The sequence below is a fragment of the Dromaius novaehollandiae genome, chromosome W (genome assembly GCF_036370855.1).
Source record: "Dromaius novaehollandiae isolate bDroNov1 chromosome W, bDroNov1.hap1, whole genome shotgun sequence".
NCBI lineage: Eukaryota > Metazoa > Chordata > Aves > Casuariiformes > Dromaiidae > Dromaius > Dromaius novaehollandiae.
The window spans coordinates 54,519,897-54,537,658 of NC_088130.1; the positions used below are offsets into that span (position 1 = coordinate 54,519,897).

General features: G+C 36.7%; 1 protein-coding gene across 5 annotated transcripts in view; it reads right to left on the reverse strand.

Moving 5' to 3' along the window:
- The window catches only part of LOC135323500 (growth hormone receptor), a 137,285-nt gene that overhangs the window by 11,064 nt on the left and 108,459 nt on the right, over positions 1–17,762 (reverse strand). For all 5 annotated transcript variants that reach the window (XM_064500557.1, XM_064500558.1, XM_064500561.1 and 2 more), the window contains exons 4-6: positions 5,927–6,056; positions 3,359–3,519; positions 2,123–2,301 (exon numbers count right to left, since the gene is read on the reverse strand). In XM_064500557.1, coding sequence (XP_064356627.1) covers positions 2,123–2,301; positions 3,359–3,519; positions 5,927–6,056 — 470 coding nt within the window. The remainder of the gene's footprint in view (positions 1–2,122; positions 2,302–3,358; positions 3,520–5,926; positions 6,057–17,762) is intronic.

Here is a 17,762-nt window from a genome sequence, read left to right on the forward strand (position 1 = left end):
GCGTAAACTAGATTAAATTTGGCTCTGTCTCATGAACAGTGACTAAATGACGATGGGGATTTTATTGTTTTAGGAAGTTGCTCAGGAAATAATTTTGATTCTTTCAGCACTATGACTTACTGTTGCAGTACTTTATTAATTAAATAATATTTTATCCCTCTATCAATATGTAAGTTATCTACTTTCAATTATCAAATGGATTGAAGGAAGCAGCTATGATGTACATGAAATACCAAACAGGTTCATCCCAAAGCACCTAAAATGAAATTACAAACAAGTCTGATTTGGTAAGTACCATAAATTCATTTTTCTATCAGTTATATGTAGAAAGCATTATGACATATTTAAGTAGTCAGAGATTATCCTTTGTGTATAAAACTAGTAATTTAATTATGGAAAATATAACTTTGCACTGGATGTCCATCAATAGTGCCTCTTTACTGCTTCAACATTCATTTTAGAAGATATCTGCAGAAAGGAATGCAAAGAGTGAAATTATGGCTCTACTGTTGCCATTACGAGTTTTGCTATTTTCTTAGTCCAGACCAGAATTTTGTCTAGAAATTTCATTTTTGTGTTCTAATTGATAGTTTTGCAAAGAATTATGCCATGCTGTGTAAGCTGCAAGTCCTGATGATATACAATAATACAGCCCCAATACAACATAATCTGTGATACTATTTTCTTGAGGCAAGTACAGCATTCAGCAATTCCTTCATGGTTTTCTGAAAGAAGAAAGAGTGAACTTCAAGTCTTTGCGCTCCCGAGAAGAAGTATTTTTGAGGTATACTGAAATTACTGATGGTAATGGAGCAAGCAAAGAGATTTATTAGGGTATTTATATGATTGATAGCTAAAGGCTTATGAAAAAATCAAGACCAGGCATTTTTAAAGCGATACCTCTATGCCATCTTCTTTTGTAAGTCTCATACAAAACCCCTGCAGGCTTTCAAGAGTATTGATTTATTGCCTAAACTTTACCCCTTAGTAGGCTTTAAAATATATAAGGTATACAGTAAACAAGTTCAGCCTAAGTCAGTATAGAAAGAGATTCAGATGAGGAAAAAGTTAGGAAAAAGTTATAGACTTTACAGGTCCTGCTTGACTATAGACTTACTAATAAAAAATAAAATAAACAGAAAATGTTAGCATTGAAAAGGATCAGAGGTGAGAAGGGGTCGAAGGTCTTCCACAAATGAAGGCCAACAAATCAGCTTGACTATAAATGTGTCAGTTGGTAAATTTGCCTTTTATAAATTAAGACAAATTTTTAAGAGTTATCTGCTTTCCTTCTGTCAGTTAACTCAGTTCCTATTAATAAGATGATAAAAGAAGGGTTCTACTCTGAAATGATGTTCTTATTTCACTGAACTGATGTTTAGGAAGAAGTCCCCATATCCAAATATTCTGCAACACTGACACTTAGCCTAGACATTCAGGTAAGCTGGGTACAATTTTTTGCCTGTAATAGGAAAACTAACTTCATGAGAGGTTAGTGATCTTCAAAAGCAAACTTAAAGATGTGGAGTATAAACATTTAATTTTTTCATGTCCTATCTTTATAGACACATTTTTCACATTGCTTTCTTGTATGAAACCTATATGTTTTATCTATGTTGCATTGTTTGCATTTGCTTACTGTATCGAATTTTAAATTATAAGTAATTTCTTTTAATCTTTTGAAACCATATCCGTAAATACCAGAATTTTACAGACGCCTTGGAAAATCTGCACTGACACTGTGACATTTTCCAAGAATAAAATACCTATTCCCACTATTAAATATAGCATGCACTGTTTCAAATAGCTGAGATTTAGGAAACCAATAGAGAAATATTTTATCCTTGAAAAACTTGTATACATCTGACTATTACTATACTTTCTAATCTAACACAGGGATCTCAAGGTCTGGTATTATTAACCTGCATGCCAACTATCTGGACATGTAAAGTTATGAAATTTCCCAGAAAACTTCAGAAGAATACAGGTATATTGTTTAAGACTTAAGGTATCATCTAATTAGCAATTACAAACCTGTTACTTTTCATAATAGTACGAAAGTGTTAGGGACAGAACAAGCCTGCACTGTACTACTTTTACGTAACAAGTATTTGCTTCATACCTCCTTCCATTTTGTCTCATTAACTTCTTTGTACTGCAATTCATACTCCAGAGTAATCCATCCCTTCTGAACATCTGCTGTTGGTGGTGGATCCCATCTTACTTGGATATCCCCATGGATCCCAGTCTGACTAGTATTTAGCAGAGTCCAGTTAAGGTGGACAGGGGGATCAGGTAGTACTGTTTAAACAGAGTATTTGGAATAAAACAGCCAGTTTTCAATGTAAAATGACCATTCTTGCTACACACTGCTAAATGATTTCAGGACTTAAAAAGCATATTAACCACACATTTGCTGATTAGCATCTAATCCTATGAATTAATGACACAGTCACTAAAAGTTTGGTAATAAGAAGTCATCCTGCCATTGCAGGCAGACACGCTCTCTGTAAATCTTATCCGAATGACTAATAAAGACTAAGAATGTATTACCTATTATGCTGTATTTTCCAATAGCGGCTTACAAAACACTGAGACATAAACAATTGTCCATCAAAATTTAATTTTGTAAATTTAAATTTAGAGTTCCGATTATGAATAAAAACAATAATTGCAGTTACATATTTTGTAACTACTTCAAAAACAATGTAGAAGCTCATTGATAAAGTACAGTATCTGAAAAATGATTGTAATTTTGTTGAGCTGAAGAAAAGGGAGCAGTGGGTATTCTAGTCACTTGCAGGAATAAAGTGTTAATTGCAGGTGTGTACATCACTGATCTGAACAAACAATAGTGTCCAGAAAGTTGAAGGACAGTCACAATTCATATGGCAATAAATATAAGCTCCAGCTTAGAAATGCTAGACATGCCGATTCTGCAGACTAGTGCTGATTCAGAAACAAAAACTTATTTGGTTCCAGAACTTTGCAGAATCAAGATTTTGTGACACCTTCCTTGCTCATACAGAACAGGGTGTGTAGCATCCATTAGAAAGGGCCTGGACTGACAGCAAAGACAAACTCATCTGCATACATTTGAGCAACCACTGGTATTCATAAAGAGAAACCACACATTTACTTTTATCCTTTTAGCATTCTTTCATCCTGGGCAATACTTTCTGGTGTGGATCACATTACACATGTTACAAAACCAAATCCTTTTCTGTACATTATATTTTTTAAAACTAACCTTCTCAAGAGGGAGAATTTAAATACAGTATGAATAATAAGAAAGCTTACAGAACCATACCTATTGTGGTATAAAAATATAGAGTTAAAATGCAAAATGGAAGCATACCTATTTCATCAACACTGAAACATTTTTCATCAAATACTTCATCTTTATTGGCAAGCTTAACACAATATGGTATCCAAATAGAGGTGTAAGATGTGTTGAAATAACAGCTATTTTCTCCTGCAGTGATATAATCAGGACATTCTTTCCAGTCTTCATCATTCCTAGAATGACAATAGAAACATAATATAAATGAGAGAGAGATTTATAGATTTCATAAGACATAAATTATAGATGTTACAAGACACATTGTTGGTAAGTCGTAACTTGTATGGAAGTGAGAAATGCATGTCAATATTTATCGTGATTTACAATGAAGCCAAACCATTATCCAAGCTACCTGCATAGATGTGTCTAGGTTCTCATGTACTATTAGTGGCATTTCCATGGCTTGGATGGCACTGCTGAAGGAACAGTCAGAGGTAATATTTTAAGCAACTGCTGTTCAGGCTAAATTAAATTGCAACAAGATGCTTATCTACATAACGAGATCTGAAACACTGGAAGGCAGTCCGTCAGGCCGATCAGTACTGCAACCTGCAAAGCTAAACCCAGGGGAGGGAGTTTCCCTGAGGAACTGAATGCGTATGCAGGCACTGGGGTATTGAAGGGTCACATAGGCAAGTGCCCGAGGGTGGATGCCGCAAGTGCCATGGCACAAACCAATGGAGAACTGCACACCATACCAGGGAAGAGAGATACAGTGCTGTGAGTGAGGAAGGGCTGAGCTCCTTGGGATACAGGACGTCTAAGACACAGGCTTGGAACTACTAGTGAAGAAACTACTTATGTTTTTCCATTCTGACTTTGTTCAGAAATTCATGTTATTTGTAAATTAAAGAATTGCAACAAGAATATCACATTCATATAAATCATTTAACCTCTTAAAAGAGAGAACCTAGCAGAGGCATAAAGAGTGGTTTGAATTCTCAGACTGAGAAACACTGCTACTATATATTGTCATTTTCAGAGGGCCAAGCTGAAACTATCTAGCAGGTCCAAACCCCAAAATGTCTTCAATTAAAGCAAAATGGGAAAGACCAGATTGTTAGAAATATTCTACAGGAAAAGTGACAGATGTTTACTCAGTGTTTCTAAAATCACTTTAGAAAAACAAATCTCAGAGTGAATAGATCTACTGTTGCTGTTGTTCATCTCTAACACTACTCTCAGACCAGATATAGACTGCATAGGGATCTTTACAAACATACTGTTAGATGTTGGAGAAATAACAGTCTTATTTTTAAAAAAGTATAACGAAAATGTTTCTTCTTACTAAGAGCCATTCAAGCTGCACAGGCAGATTAGGCTGATACAGAGTACAGCCCTTCAATATTTGAGTGGCTGTTTAAGAACCAAAATTTGAAATGTAGATGCTACATAAACTGACGGAAGAGCATTCACGCCACTAGGCACAGGTCTTGCAGTTGTCTGATGAGACTAGACACTTTTCTAAAAGAAATGCTGTAGCTCTGCCAAAGTCAGGACTTGATGAAGGTGTTATGAGATAATATCGCCTGTGTTACGTATGAGACTGAGTTAGGTGATACACTTGTGTCCTGAGCCTTAAATGCTGTTTACACAACATAAAATATTTTCAAAGTGGATGTTCAGTTCACAACTTTTATCACAGTATGCTTATTTCTGGGGCAAAGATGAAATACCTGATCTGTTCAACTTATGTGGCACTGCTTTATTGCAGTTTAATTAATTTTTAAAGTTTGTACTCTCTTGGTGCTTGCCACTGACAACTGTCAGCAAATCATTTACACTTAAACAGTGTTTTTTATCTTGAATCCCTTTATTTCTGAGAGGTCCAGGAAAAGTAACTAAGAAAGCAAGCCTTGCCATTAAGCTTAAGTTTGCTAAGCAAATGTATCACCCTTAGTGGAAGGTTTAAAAAAGCATGAAAACCAGTACATTAGTTGGAACATGAATTCACATCCACCTCTAGTTCATGTGAACAAGAGAGTTTTGTCCTTAAGAACCAGTATGTATGTCCTCTTTCAGGCTACTCACTTTGCTTAAGTAAAATGTGAATCTAAGCTATTTAATTCAACAGGACTCAATAAAACATAATCCACAGTCTCAGAGCAGACCTCCTGGACATACACATTCAGAATTTAAACTACTATTTGATCAATGAAGCTTACATAAAACTTTAATAAAAATTTGAGAGGGGCTTGGATCCAAAATCCACATACATAACGCAGAGACATAATGAATCTCACAGCTGCATGTTAGGTCGATAAGAAATAAGCTGAAGTTCCATATTAAAACTCCCTTCCCAAGCCATACAGTGTTCAAATTTGATTCTGCAACATGGACCTATATTTATTAAGAATGTTTTCTTAATTGTCTCCCAAGTAACACTGGTCACTGCAAAAGGCTTTATAATTAACAAAGAATTCTAACATTGAAAAATACGCATTTAAAACACAATTTTATGCCCTTAAAACACAGTATGTTTCATATCATAGCAAGAAAGCAATGAGATAACAGGCATATCTAAATAAATGACTTCTCTCTTTCTTCTGTTCTTTCATTCTTTTGTTCTTTTTATTTTATTACCTTTTCATATACAACAGTTGTATTGTTCCTGGACCAGTTAGATTATAAAAATTTCCATCAGTCCAATAACATGAAAATGTCTCCAGTTCAGGTGATCTGCACTTGCTGATTTGTGGCCATCGCAGAAGATCTGTCATGAAAAATGGCAGGGGACAGAATGAGACTTAAATACATAAACCAGACTAGCACGCCATTAAAATGAAACTTGACATTCTTACGAGCAATTACCTTTTTCTTTCAACCACTTATGTACAATGAGGCAAGATTTAAAATCCCCTTACATGCATATATCTAGGTGACTATACCTGTAAAGGCCAAATTAGCAACAGCCTCATACACAGAGTGGGGATACGTCAACACTGTGGCTGTAGTTCAGTACAGACATACCCGAATTAGCCCAGCATTTGCTTTAAAGAAACTGTGGTACTCTAGAGCTCACCATTAGACTAACTACAGCTTAAGTATTTACCCAGCTAAGCAGTTTTGCAATGTATCAGGCTCTGCAGGGCTAACTCAGTGTAGCTACCTTGAACTGAGTTCAGGTTTGCCTACACTACACTGTGTAGATATAACCTTGCTCTAAGAGAGATAAGGGCAGCTCTAAGCATGTGCCTGTTGTGCCATGTGTTGCTTCTATGTTCATAATTTCTATTCTTTGTCAAAACTGAAATGACGTAGGACCATGAAACGGCAGGTACAATTAGTCAACCTTGTCAATCCTTGTGAAAAAAATAAAACCAAAAACTGCAGGTATGATTCATTGCTCCCACAGTAGGTACCTAACTTTTTCCTGATTTTTAATGGTCTAATGGTTTAATGAAGCAGGCATCCTAAAATACCAGTATTTCCTATTTAGCCTGTAAAGGTTTCCAGAGGGACGCCATATGCACATGGAGGTGGCTACCTCCTTTCACTGACTAGCTGGGAAACATGATCATTTACTAAAAAAATTTCTCCATTAGGCACCTAAAATTTAGACATGAGTTGAGTGTTTATGATAGGTGGAATGATCCCTGGCCAGTGAGGAACACAATGCTACTGTATTGTGCATGTGAAGTTCTTTGCAAATATCTTTGCAATATCACAACTGTAAATATTTGGTACAAAATATTAGACACTCAAAATTGAAGAAAGTATCCACACAATACAGATGCTTCCTCCTATGTATGAGGATTCCCGCATGCAGAGTCTTACAGCACACTGACTCTATATAGACTACAGACACTGAACGACAGAACAATTTGTATTTCTTTAGCTTAATGGTTCAGACCGTCCCCCTTACATTCTACACTGCCAACCACCCACAGCAACTAACAGTAACTAACATATGAATACTACGAACTTCTGATATGCTCGCTCCATATCATTGCCTCATTTAACACTTTGGACATTGAACAAGGCCTAAACAGAAGTGTGTAAATAAGAGATTTTGCAAGTTTGGCAGCTAAACCAAAAAAGCATTTCGTTTTTTTCTTGTCAACCTAAAATAACTGATGTTTGATTAAAAGATTTAAACAAACAGGATTTTTACTATTTCTTAGCCAGCAAGTTCCCTTTTACTGAACTTTAAAGAAATTTCTTTTTTAAATTGAAAAAAAATATTGAACTGAAATATTGCAGCAAATAGATCAAATTGTTCTTTTTCAGAAAACACCGAAATAAAACATTTTGACTATTGTGCATTGTTTTGTATGGTATGGTATTCAGTGTTTGACAGCTTAGGCATAAAATCCCCAAATACTTTTGGCTGACCTTGATCTGAGTTTTTACATATTTTTACATCATTCTTCAAATAAATTTTTACCTGGTAAAAATCCTATGGTAAAAAACACATGATCATGGAATTACGAACTACTATAATATGCAGCCACAAGAAAACAGAATAAGAGATTCAAGAACACTATTATATTTATCATTTTTAAAATTCATGAATGTTCCGGCTTTCAAACTTTACCTTTATTTTCTATTTAATGCAAAATCAAACCCTTGTTTAAAAACAAAACAAAGAAAAAGAAATGAAATTTTGTGCACCTACTTCAGAGGCATGAGTAAAATTGCCTCAATTTCATAATACCTATAATCAAGAAGACGAGTCTCTCCCTTCTTCTATAAACAGATAATGTGCACAGAAGTATATGTTATGGTTTTTCCTGTTTCTATCCTCAGCTATGTGAACCAAGAACAAATATAGACAATTTCACTGAAACAGGTAAGAATTTAAGAAAATGATATACTGAAAAACCCTCCTAAATTAGAATATTTCTACTGATGCTTGCACTGTATTGTAACTAGGACACAAAATATTTAAAGTCCATGCAGATCATGTCCTCATCTCCAGGTGTAAAGTCACACAATCACTTCTTAACATGATTGAATAACAGCTGGAATCAAACTTCACTTACATTTTGGGAGATTGAGCAGGAGTTTAGATTTAGGCTCTATTATATCTTAATAATGAACTCAGTTGAACTCACCAGCTTTATATTTGAGCTAAATTAATGACTATAAAATAGATAAACTCTTCTAGAAAAATGGATTATAATGCAGCCAGAATTAGCATCAGTTACTAGGATAACAGGACAGGACAGGATTAGCAATTCGCACAGAATACAGATTAAGATGTGGTCCCTTACACCCTAACTTTAGAGGAATGTATTCCTGAAGTCCCACTTTTTTGTCTGCTTTCTCATGACAAGACTCTTATTCCTTTGTCTGGACAGATGTTCCTTCAACAGGCCCAAGAATTTTTCAGCAGGGAACAGATTTGTCTACAATTCAGATACTCCTAGTTTAGTGTTTTATAATTTGTATTTTTGTATTTTATGACTACTTCCATTTGTAAAGAAAATTACCTTCCAATTGATTGTTTCCAGTTTGTGTGCCAAATTTTCAGCTTTCAAAACAGCAGGTCGTTGTGACAGACTGGAGGAAACTTTTGTCAAATTGACTTGTTTAATGCTTGGCACTCTTGGGGTAGATCTCCTGAACTCCTTATTTCCCCCCCAAATCAATTATCAACATTTTATGGGACTCTGTGTGAGCTCCACCTCCTGAACAAACTGTACTAGAATGTGATAAATGAACATAATAGCTCAGTGGAATGCATTTAGGCATAAAAGCAGCAGGCTACTGAAGTAAAGGCTGTCAAACTGAGATTTAAAATAGACTGGAAAAGCAAAACAAAACATGGATATATACTTGCTGTTTTCCTACCCGATCAAATAAATTCTGGTCAGATTGTCATGAACAAAAACAATCACTGCATTCGAGACACTGCATATGGGACTAGTTTGCAATCTCTTACACTTGGCTAAATATTCAAATTCAATGGCAGAAAATATGGAAAAGGACTAGAAAATCTGTGGCTTCCACTATGACTGCTAAGAAAGTTTGATAGAAAAGTTTGAAAGGAAAGTGAGTCCCGCCTTAGGGTTCAGTGGAAGGTGAAATGTTATGCTACCACAACCACGCTGCAAAGGAGTAAAATCTCTTCCCATTCTGCTTTCATTTTGTTATGACCACAGATTAGCTACGGTCTAAACTCTGGCTCAGCTTGAATAAACTGTGCCAACACAGTAGCTGAAACAATAGTGTGGTTTACGGAAAGAATCAGGAATGCAGATGTACCATCTCTTCTTCTTACATTTGTCTGTAGGTCATCAGCCTGCAGTTTTCCATTTCGTGTAGTTTCAATGATATATATAATCATTAAAAACAGAATACTGTAACTGTAGTTTACAGAACTTAACCTTTAGATGGACTGTAAAACAAAAAAGTCTTAAAGACAAGCTAGAGTTCTCAGAAGGCTAACTCTTTTACAGAGCAATTTTCCCTGAGTTGGAGTTTGTCTTAGGTACCATTTTGTTTAAAAGTCCCGCTAATAAAATCTAACTTTAAAGGGAGCTGGCCATGAGTTTAAAACAGCAATTGTTAAATACCAAAGGTTATTGTCACCTTGAGGAAAGCCCTACTGCTGCCAGAGCTCTAATAGCTCTGCGACAACAACAGCAGAGTTGTGAAGAAACGTCTCCTACTAGTATGGCCTAGGTAAATTCATAATGATGATAGAAAAAAATCAAGCTAACTTGATCACTAAACTAACTTAATCAGTATATGAAGAAAGAGAATATTTTTTGCTGAACACAATGAAGTATTTCTGGTTGTGGTAATTTTAAAAGGTTTATGTAAAATTGTCAGTTATCAGAACTTATGATACCTATCAAACTTAGAACAAACTTATACTTACAATAACGTGTTCTAATTGAAAATCAACGATAGAGGAAACCTTATGTAACAGTATATATCTTCAAATGATCAACTCTCAAATCATACACAATGCGTCATTGGTAGAGCATAATAGAGAGATGGAAAAGTAGCAGAACTACATCTAAAATTGGAAACAGTTATGAAAAACTGGAGTGTTTTTTGCTGTAGCTCAAATCAGTACATTGAAATTGAATGCTCTGTCAATTAGGATCTGCTCCTGAATCCACTAAGCTCAACAAATGTTGGGCAATTTACTTTAATAAGAGCAGGATAATTTCTATTACTGGTACCAGGAAGTTCTGATTCTTTCAAATTGCACAGCAAAATGGACAATATTTGCTGTCAGTGGATGACATTTTTAGGTCCAGTCTAGTACTAATATATTAACAGACATCACACATATGGGAAGTGGGATGCAGTAGGCAGACACAACAACAACAAGGTCACTTCCTTAATCAGGTTGCTTCCTAATCTGACTTCTGATCTAGGTACACCCTTGCCATGAATGGCCAGTAGCAAAGTTTTGGAAGAACTTTTGGGGAAAAAGAATTTCTTTCATGTCAGTAATGAGTGAGATCCTTTTACGTGACCTACTCAACAGAAAGAAAGTAAAGTTTAGCAACTCTAAAACGGATACTATATTGCTAGGTGAACTGAAGGGAAATGCTGTGTAAGACAGTATTTTGCCTATGGAATTAGTCTAAATATTGTAATGGTTCTTGATAAATAGTGATGCTTTCCTAGGGCTTGCCTACAGCAGTAGTGATATGTTTTAACCACTGCATTAAGACTGTTTTAGTGACTACTACTTAGAGCAATGATACATCGGCATCCCTGCATAACAGATAGGGGCTGGGCACACAGTTTTGGGGAATGCCAGAAGTAATTTTTAACAACTCTGCAACATAGTTCATGAAAAAAAAAAAAACATTCTGAAGTTTGATAGCACTGAACAACAGAGAGGCAATAGACAGTTATTCTCTTTCAGAACAAACTTCTTTTTGTCTTTGTGAGATGGATATAGTGAAAAGAATGAGAGCCTTGCAGAAGCAGATCTATTCCACGGCACCACAATCCAACGGCTGTTCTGTTCTCCCATGTGCTCTGTGCTACTAAATGTCCATAAAAACAGAAGTTGCTGTGGCTTGCAGAAATGGTGTCGATAAGGCACACGATGCTGCTCAGGTACACAAGAAAATTAACCAGTTAAAGCTCAGAATTGTGGGAAAAACAATGATGTTGTCTGCAACATTACTTAGTACTACTGCCTATGAGACGGTACAGGGATTAGCAAGGATGTGGATATGTGCTATGTCCCAAGCTTTTTTGGCATATGCTTTCATATCTGCCTATATGCTGTGGTGGAATCACATAATTCTGTTATATGCAGGCCACAAAAACTAGCCTGCCTACGTATAAAGGCAAGTGGAGATGGAGGACACCATATTTGTAAATGAAAGGCAGTTAATGTAATAAACACAATTCCAACTGATCACATACTTCTAGCTCAAAATGCAATTACATTTTCAAGAAAGAGTATATAAAAATAATACTGAGTAATGCTTTTATGTCTTACTGTCATGGCTATAGATGTTCAGTATTGCCTAACATTACTTGCTAGGGCATATGAGGAAAGTTGCACTCTTACTGGAAGCATGAATGAGGTCACATCAGAAAACAGTACGTGCAGTAAACAAACATCACGAAAGGTTTTCCATGCCCTTTCTACAGAAAGCAACTTCTACAGTACTGACATTACCCCCAACAGTCTTCTTTCTCCTGTACATCTAGTAGTCATTTCCAGTCTGAAGCCCAGTCCAAAGGTAAGAGCTGTTTAATTGCAAACCCACTGCTTCATAAGCCACTCAGTTGTGAGAGTACTGGGTTGTCCCACCAGAGGTTCTCAGACACAGCCTTGAGGAAGCTGTCACCTTCCTGCTGAAAATGGAGCGCTCAAAACCAGAACTGAGGTTTCTCCAGAAGTACAAGCTGAAGTATAATCTGGCACTCACAAATCCAATTCCAAGTTGACAGGCATAGCTCCCCAAACTTCAAGAAGACGACAGTTGGAGAGTCTGGGGGTAAGACTGTTAGGTTATGAATCCTATTTTGTGAACTGCAGTTTTACAACTACCTTCATGTAAGAGTCATGAAAGGACACATCACGACAGCCTTGGCTAAATCTGACTACTTATTTGCCTTGTTTTAACATTAGCCCGTTTCCTACAAAAAAGAAGCTGTGCAGACGGGCAGTCTGACAGTTTTTTAATGAGTATTCACACATGATATCGATGTTTTGGTCTGGCTTCAGGAAAAGGGGTGATCCAGTCTTGGGCTCCGGGAGACATTCAGAAGCACCCAGCGAAGCAGAGAAGCAGCCTGCTGAGGATCCAGCACGCCCACACCAGATGTGCGTGACAGATGCAATACTAGCGAAGCCGCGTGAGGTGGCAGCAAATAGTTACACAGTAGGGTTAGAAAAGCAAACAACAGAAGTGCCAATGTGCGAACAATATGGAGAGTGTTTTTACAAAACAAAAGTCAAAGCACAGCTAACACGCAGTGGAAGTGGGCAGAAGGGAACAAAAGCATGGAATACAAGATAAAGATGGACAAAGAAACAGGAAAAAAGATGAAAAAGATGATGATCTATTTGGAAAGAAATGTATGAGAGAACACAAATGGGATGTGTATAAGAGGAAGACAGAAAAGAGCAGCAAAAGACGAGGTGAAGGAAGAAGAAACATAATACTGACAATTTGTAAATGAAATGTTACGGTGACATAAAGATGCAATCACACTATCACTCAGTTTAAATAGTAAAGATGACAATTACTTGGTCTGGTATGTAAATATCCTGATATGTAGAGAAGAAATTGTATACTTCAGGGATCATCTGAGAGATTGGGGGAGCAAGCAGGCAGTGACGAGGGCAGTTCAAGTGGCAAGGCAGAGGAAATCGTAATTAAAGAAAATATTACAATGCACCTCTCTTTAAGGACGTCTGCAGAATAATGACAACTCAATAGAAATATTGGAGTCTTCCTTACAAATCTAACAAGATTTCAGTCAATAGGTTCAGTAGAACCAATGCTCCATAAAAGCAGGGCCATGGATTTGCCAGGTTCCATTAGACAGACACAGCTGTGTATTATCAATTACCAATGACACTATGTCCCAAACTCTGTATTTCATCATCAAAACAGTGCTTGTTATGCACAAATCCATCCTGATGTTTCTTGTTATTTATTCCCACTCCACACCCTCGTTACATTCGAATGAAGTAACTCATGAAGATACTGGCCCTCAATCTGTGCTTGTTCTTGACCTTTGTTCCTTCTAATTCACACTGCTATTGTGAGACCAGAATTAAATGTAAATTCTTGAACTTGTTGTTGCTTCAAGCTACTTCTGGCTTCTGCAGATTTTAACCTTTCTTCAAAATAATGACTGCCTGTTTTGTGGGGAATAACGCTTGCATATAATAGTTGGAAAAATCCTACTCTGTATTCTACGGAGATTTTAATGAGATGCAATCTCAACAATCTCCATTTCACAAAATTTGAAGTGTTGGAATTTGGTGCTGTTTTTAGTCATTAGAGAAGGAAAAAATGTCAGTTTTGACTGTCTATCTGAATGTATTTGGAGGAAATTCCCAGGAGCAATCTTCTTCAGTCCAGAGAGATGTTCCTTATTACGATCAACACATATCAACGCAAGAACTAGGAAGAGAAAAAACTTCCAGAGGTTGTTATTAAGAGGATCATTCATAACCTTCCACATCTGGAGTGCAACTCCAAAGGGCACCACTGATCTGCCATTTAGAGACTCCTCCGAGAAGTCCTGCTACAAGATTGACCTCTCACAACAAGGGGATGTTTACAGAAAAAAAGATGATGAGTTTTCAGAGCCATCTGGGGATTTAGTTATCATACTCTGATCAGTTATAATGAGAACTGAAACCTATATATGCTTTGAATAGCTGAACACAGATTCTTCAAATATTTTTTATTTCAGGTGAAAAATGCCCAAGTTCATCTTTGCACAGAGAATGAGAAAAAGACAGTGGCTTACATGGTATTTTCACTTTTTTTCCCCATATCTGGGCCATAATAACTTTCCTTGGGTCACAGAGAAGACTGCATCAATTTGAGTATTTTAGAACTTTCTGGCATAGGGTATTTCTCCTGTGCTTTTTAGAGTGTCTGATTTATTGCTGCAGCCAAGATGTTTATTTGTTCAGTAATTCAGAGCTTTATTATTACAATGAATCATGAGCTAAGAGTTACCAACTTCAAGGAATATCCAATGAAATTTAAAAAACAAACTAGAGAAGAAGAAAGTATTGTTTTCTGCTCAGTGTATCCTCAGACTTAGCAAGAACCTGAAACTTTGTAGCTTTGCATTTTTCTTCTAAGAGCATCCTTTTTTAATGGTTTTCAAAAGGAAAATGAGTGTGACAAATTTTGCCCCCATACTTATGTAGAGGTATTATAGACTTATTAGAATTTTTTCCTTTAATAGTATTTCTAAAGCAATGATCTCTTTTTTTCTCTCACTTTTAATGGTCTGAAATGAAGCCAATAACGTGATATATCATGTAAAAAAACCCAGCTAAATTAACAAACAAGTTTTCCTTAACCCCCCCCCCCCAACAGCCAGAGTATCAAGCAGTTCTCAAGAATGTGACTAGTCATATATGCTTTGGATCCCAGCTCGACTCTTGCATAAGAAAGGAAATATATACAACACATTTAAATTTACAAACATGGAGTATCTGATGTTCTGCCCAAAACAGGAAAACTGCTGAGCTGGACACATTTTAACTTACTGCGAAATTCAGGACGATGTAAATACCAAAAGAGAGAGAAATCATGATGATCACATTAGGCAGATGGAATTACATTAAGAGTAGAAAAACAAACCCCAGAGAAGCAGTGGACATTTAACACTAGGATGAACAAAGCACTAGAGAACACACAAACAGGGAGTATTCATGACTCAGAGAGGAGCTGAACTTAACAGAATAATACATATTTTCCTTCAGTTTTCATTTCTGCAGTCTGGCTGTGAGCCTGAAAGAATTTTGTGATCTTCTGCATAGCGAGTGGCCTGAGGTATGCTTCCAGATTCATCCTGCATTTAGCGATCCGCGTGCATAAGAAACTTGGACAAAACAATTGCGTTCAAAAGCACAGTGCGCAGATTTATGAAGGAAATCTCTTTTTTTCTGACAGACTGCCAAAAATGATTTAAGTTTTACGTATCCTCTGCTGAACTCAACTTTCTCTATCATGCGCTGCCTTTTTGTGAGAATCGAGCCATGTCAGTCTGATCAGAGCTTAGTTAGATAGGAGTCACAGAGAAAGGTGGTGAGGGTCTGCTCTCCTCAGCACTTGAAATACGCTTGAACTCATGGAATTAAAGACCAGTGGGGTTAGAAGAGATCAAGTTTGATCACTACAAAAAATGGGTTTTCTCACTTGCCTTGTTTCCTGTCTTCCTCCAATGTCTTTTCACAAACTAGTCTTTTCAAATAAACATAGGAGGAATGCAGAGGGAAGCCCTCATTTTTTTCTTTTGAAAACACAGCCATTTCCTCACTGCTCAAAACAAAGCGCAAACATTCAAGTCACCTAAAGACCAACCTAAGTATCTAGAGTTACTGGTACCACATGAGTCCTCAGCATGCCTAAGACGACTCCACTTCCAACAAAAGCACGGACTTTAAGGGTACTGTGCCGAGGAGGTCATTCCCAGTGACTGAGTGACACTGATGCAGAAGCAATACAGCACTCATTATTTATGTAGATTAACAAAAGATTAATAGACGCTGCCAATGAACATACACCCAAAGATGCTTTAAAACAATCAAAGAAACACAGATCTGTCAAAAAAATGCTCATATATCATCTATAATAGTACTTGCTTCTCCTCTCTATTAAGCTTTCCAAAACATACTTAAAGTCAGCAGGTTCTGGTCATTTAACACACAGTAATTGCTTTGTATGTCGCCTCATTCAAGGTGACACATAACTCCCCTAAAATTATTATGCCATGTGCATTTTTCTGCGTTTTGCAGTAGGAAAACAGGGGAAGAGAGGTTCATTAGGTGAACCCCAGCTGAGCTTGAAAAGTGCGAAGGAAAAACAGTTGTCAACGTCAAAATGATTACTTTGAAATTTCTAGTGTCACCAACCTGCTCTAATGTCTCAGACACTGTGTTGCCAGTCAGTTAGGAAACTCCATTTACATTCAGGTTTCTAATTAATCATTACTACATCTGCTATAGACTGACACCAGGTACTACTACTAGATATACCTTTCCTGCCTTCAGGCCCTGTAACTCTGGAAAGCCTTAAGGCAGATGTTGCAGAATCCTTCATCTCTGACAGTGATCACGTCACCTTGCTTCTGGCCCAGCTTTTCGGGTTCTCTTCATTTTTGCCTCATCATCTCTCTGCGTATTTTGTGGATACCAATAAATGCAACATTTAAGCCAGGGGTTGCTCTGTTGACTTTGCTCCAACGCCTTTGTAATGGAAAATATGGCTTACAACAGCCCACAGGTCACTTGGCTGCGTTTAGCCAGATTTATGCATTTTGACTATGGCTGCAGCAACTATGATCCCATCTACACCCCTGCACAGTAGCAGAGAGAGGTCTCTACTCAGGTCTTAAGAATAATGTTATAATTGCACCATTTTCTCAGCTACAACCACAAGCTGTAATTATACAAAAGGACCAAAACTACATTTACGATATAAATAAAGCACATGTGATTAAGTGATTCATTCAGTGCCTCTACAGGGAATCAGAAAAACATGTGAATGCAGGAGGCTTTATCTTTAAAGGTACTTTCTTAACAATAAGTAGAAATAGTAAGGAGGATGGAAATTAACGTGAAAGCATCACTGAGTCATATGATGACACTTAGTTTTATTTCAGCAAATGGCTGTTTCAGTGAAAAACTCCCTAATTGATGCTGTTCAGTCAACATCCACAGGTGAATTGGATTTACCCAAGTGTAAGAGAGAAATGAAACCGAGCCCAGATCCAGTTTAATTTTGGGTAGAAAATTATTCTCTAACTTCCTATATACACTCATTTTTTGCAGGTTTGTTCCACATCCCCATTGGTTTGCAGGTTGATAATTTTATGATTAAGAAGTATGTAAGATTTAAAAAGCTCTTAAAAATTATTCACATTTTCATTTTTATTATGCCATTTCTGAAGGACCTTTGGATTTTTTAAAAATTACATTTAGGTAGCTTTAGGATAAGAAAAGGAACAATCATAGCACTATTAGACCGTACATTTAATTTCTGCATACTTACAGCAGAGACACACGAACAACATCTTCAGACATACTATCTGTGTATATAAACATCCATTTTTGTTTCTAGAACAGTAAGTTTATTTGCAAATTTAAACTCCCACATTTAGGAAGTCCATGTTTTCCTCATAATACTAAATGTGGAGTTTGCCACGGTACAAACTGTCAGGTCCTCATCCCTACTGATTTTTATCAGCTGTAAATTTTTTTTATTGCTCACAGAAGTCCAAGACA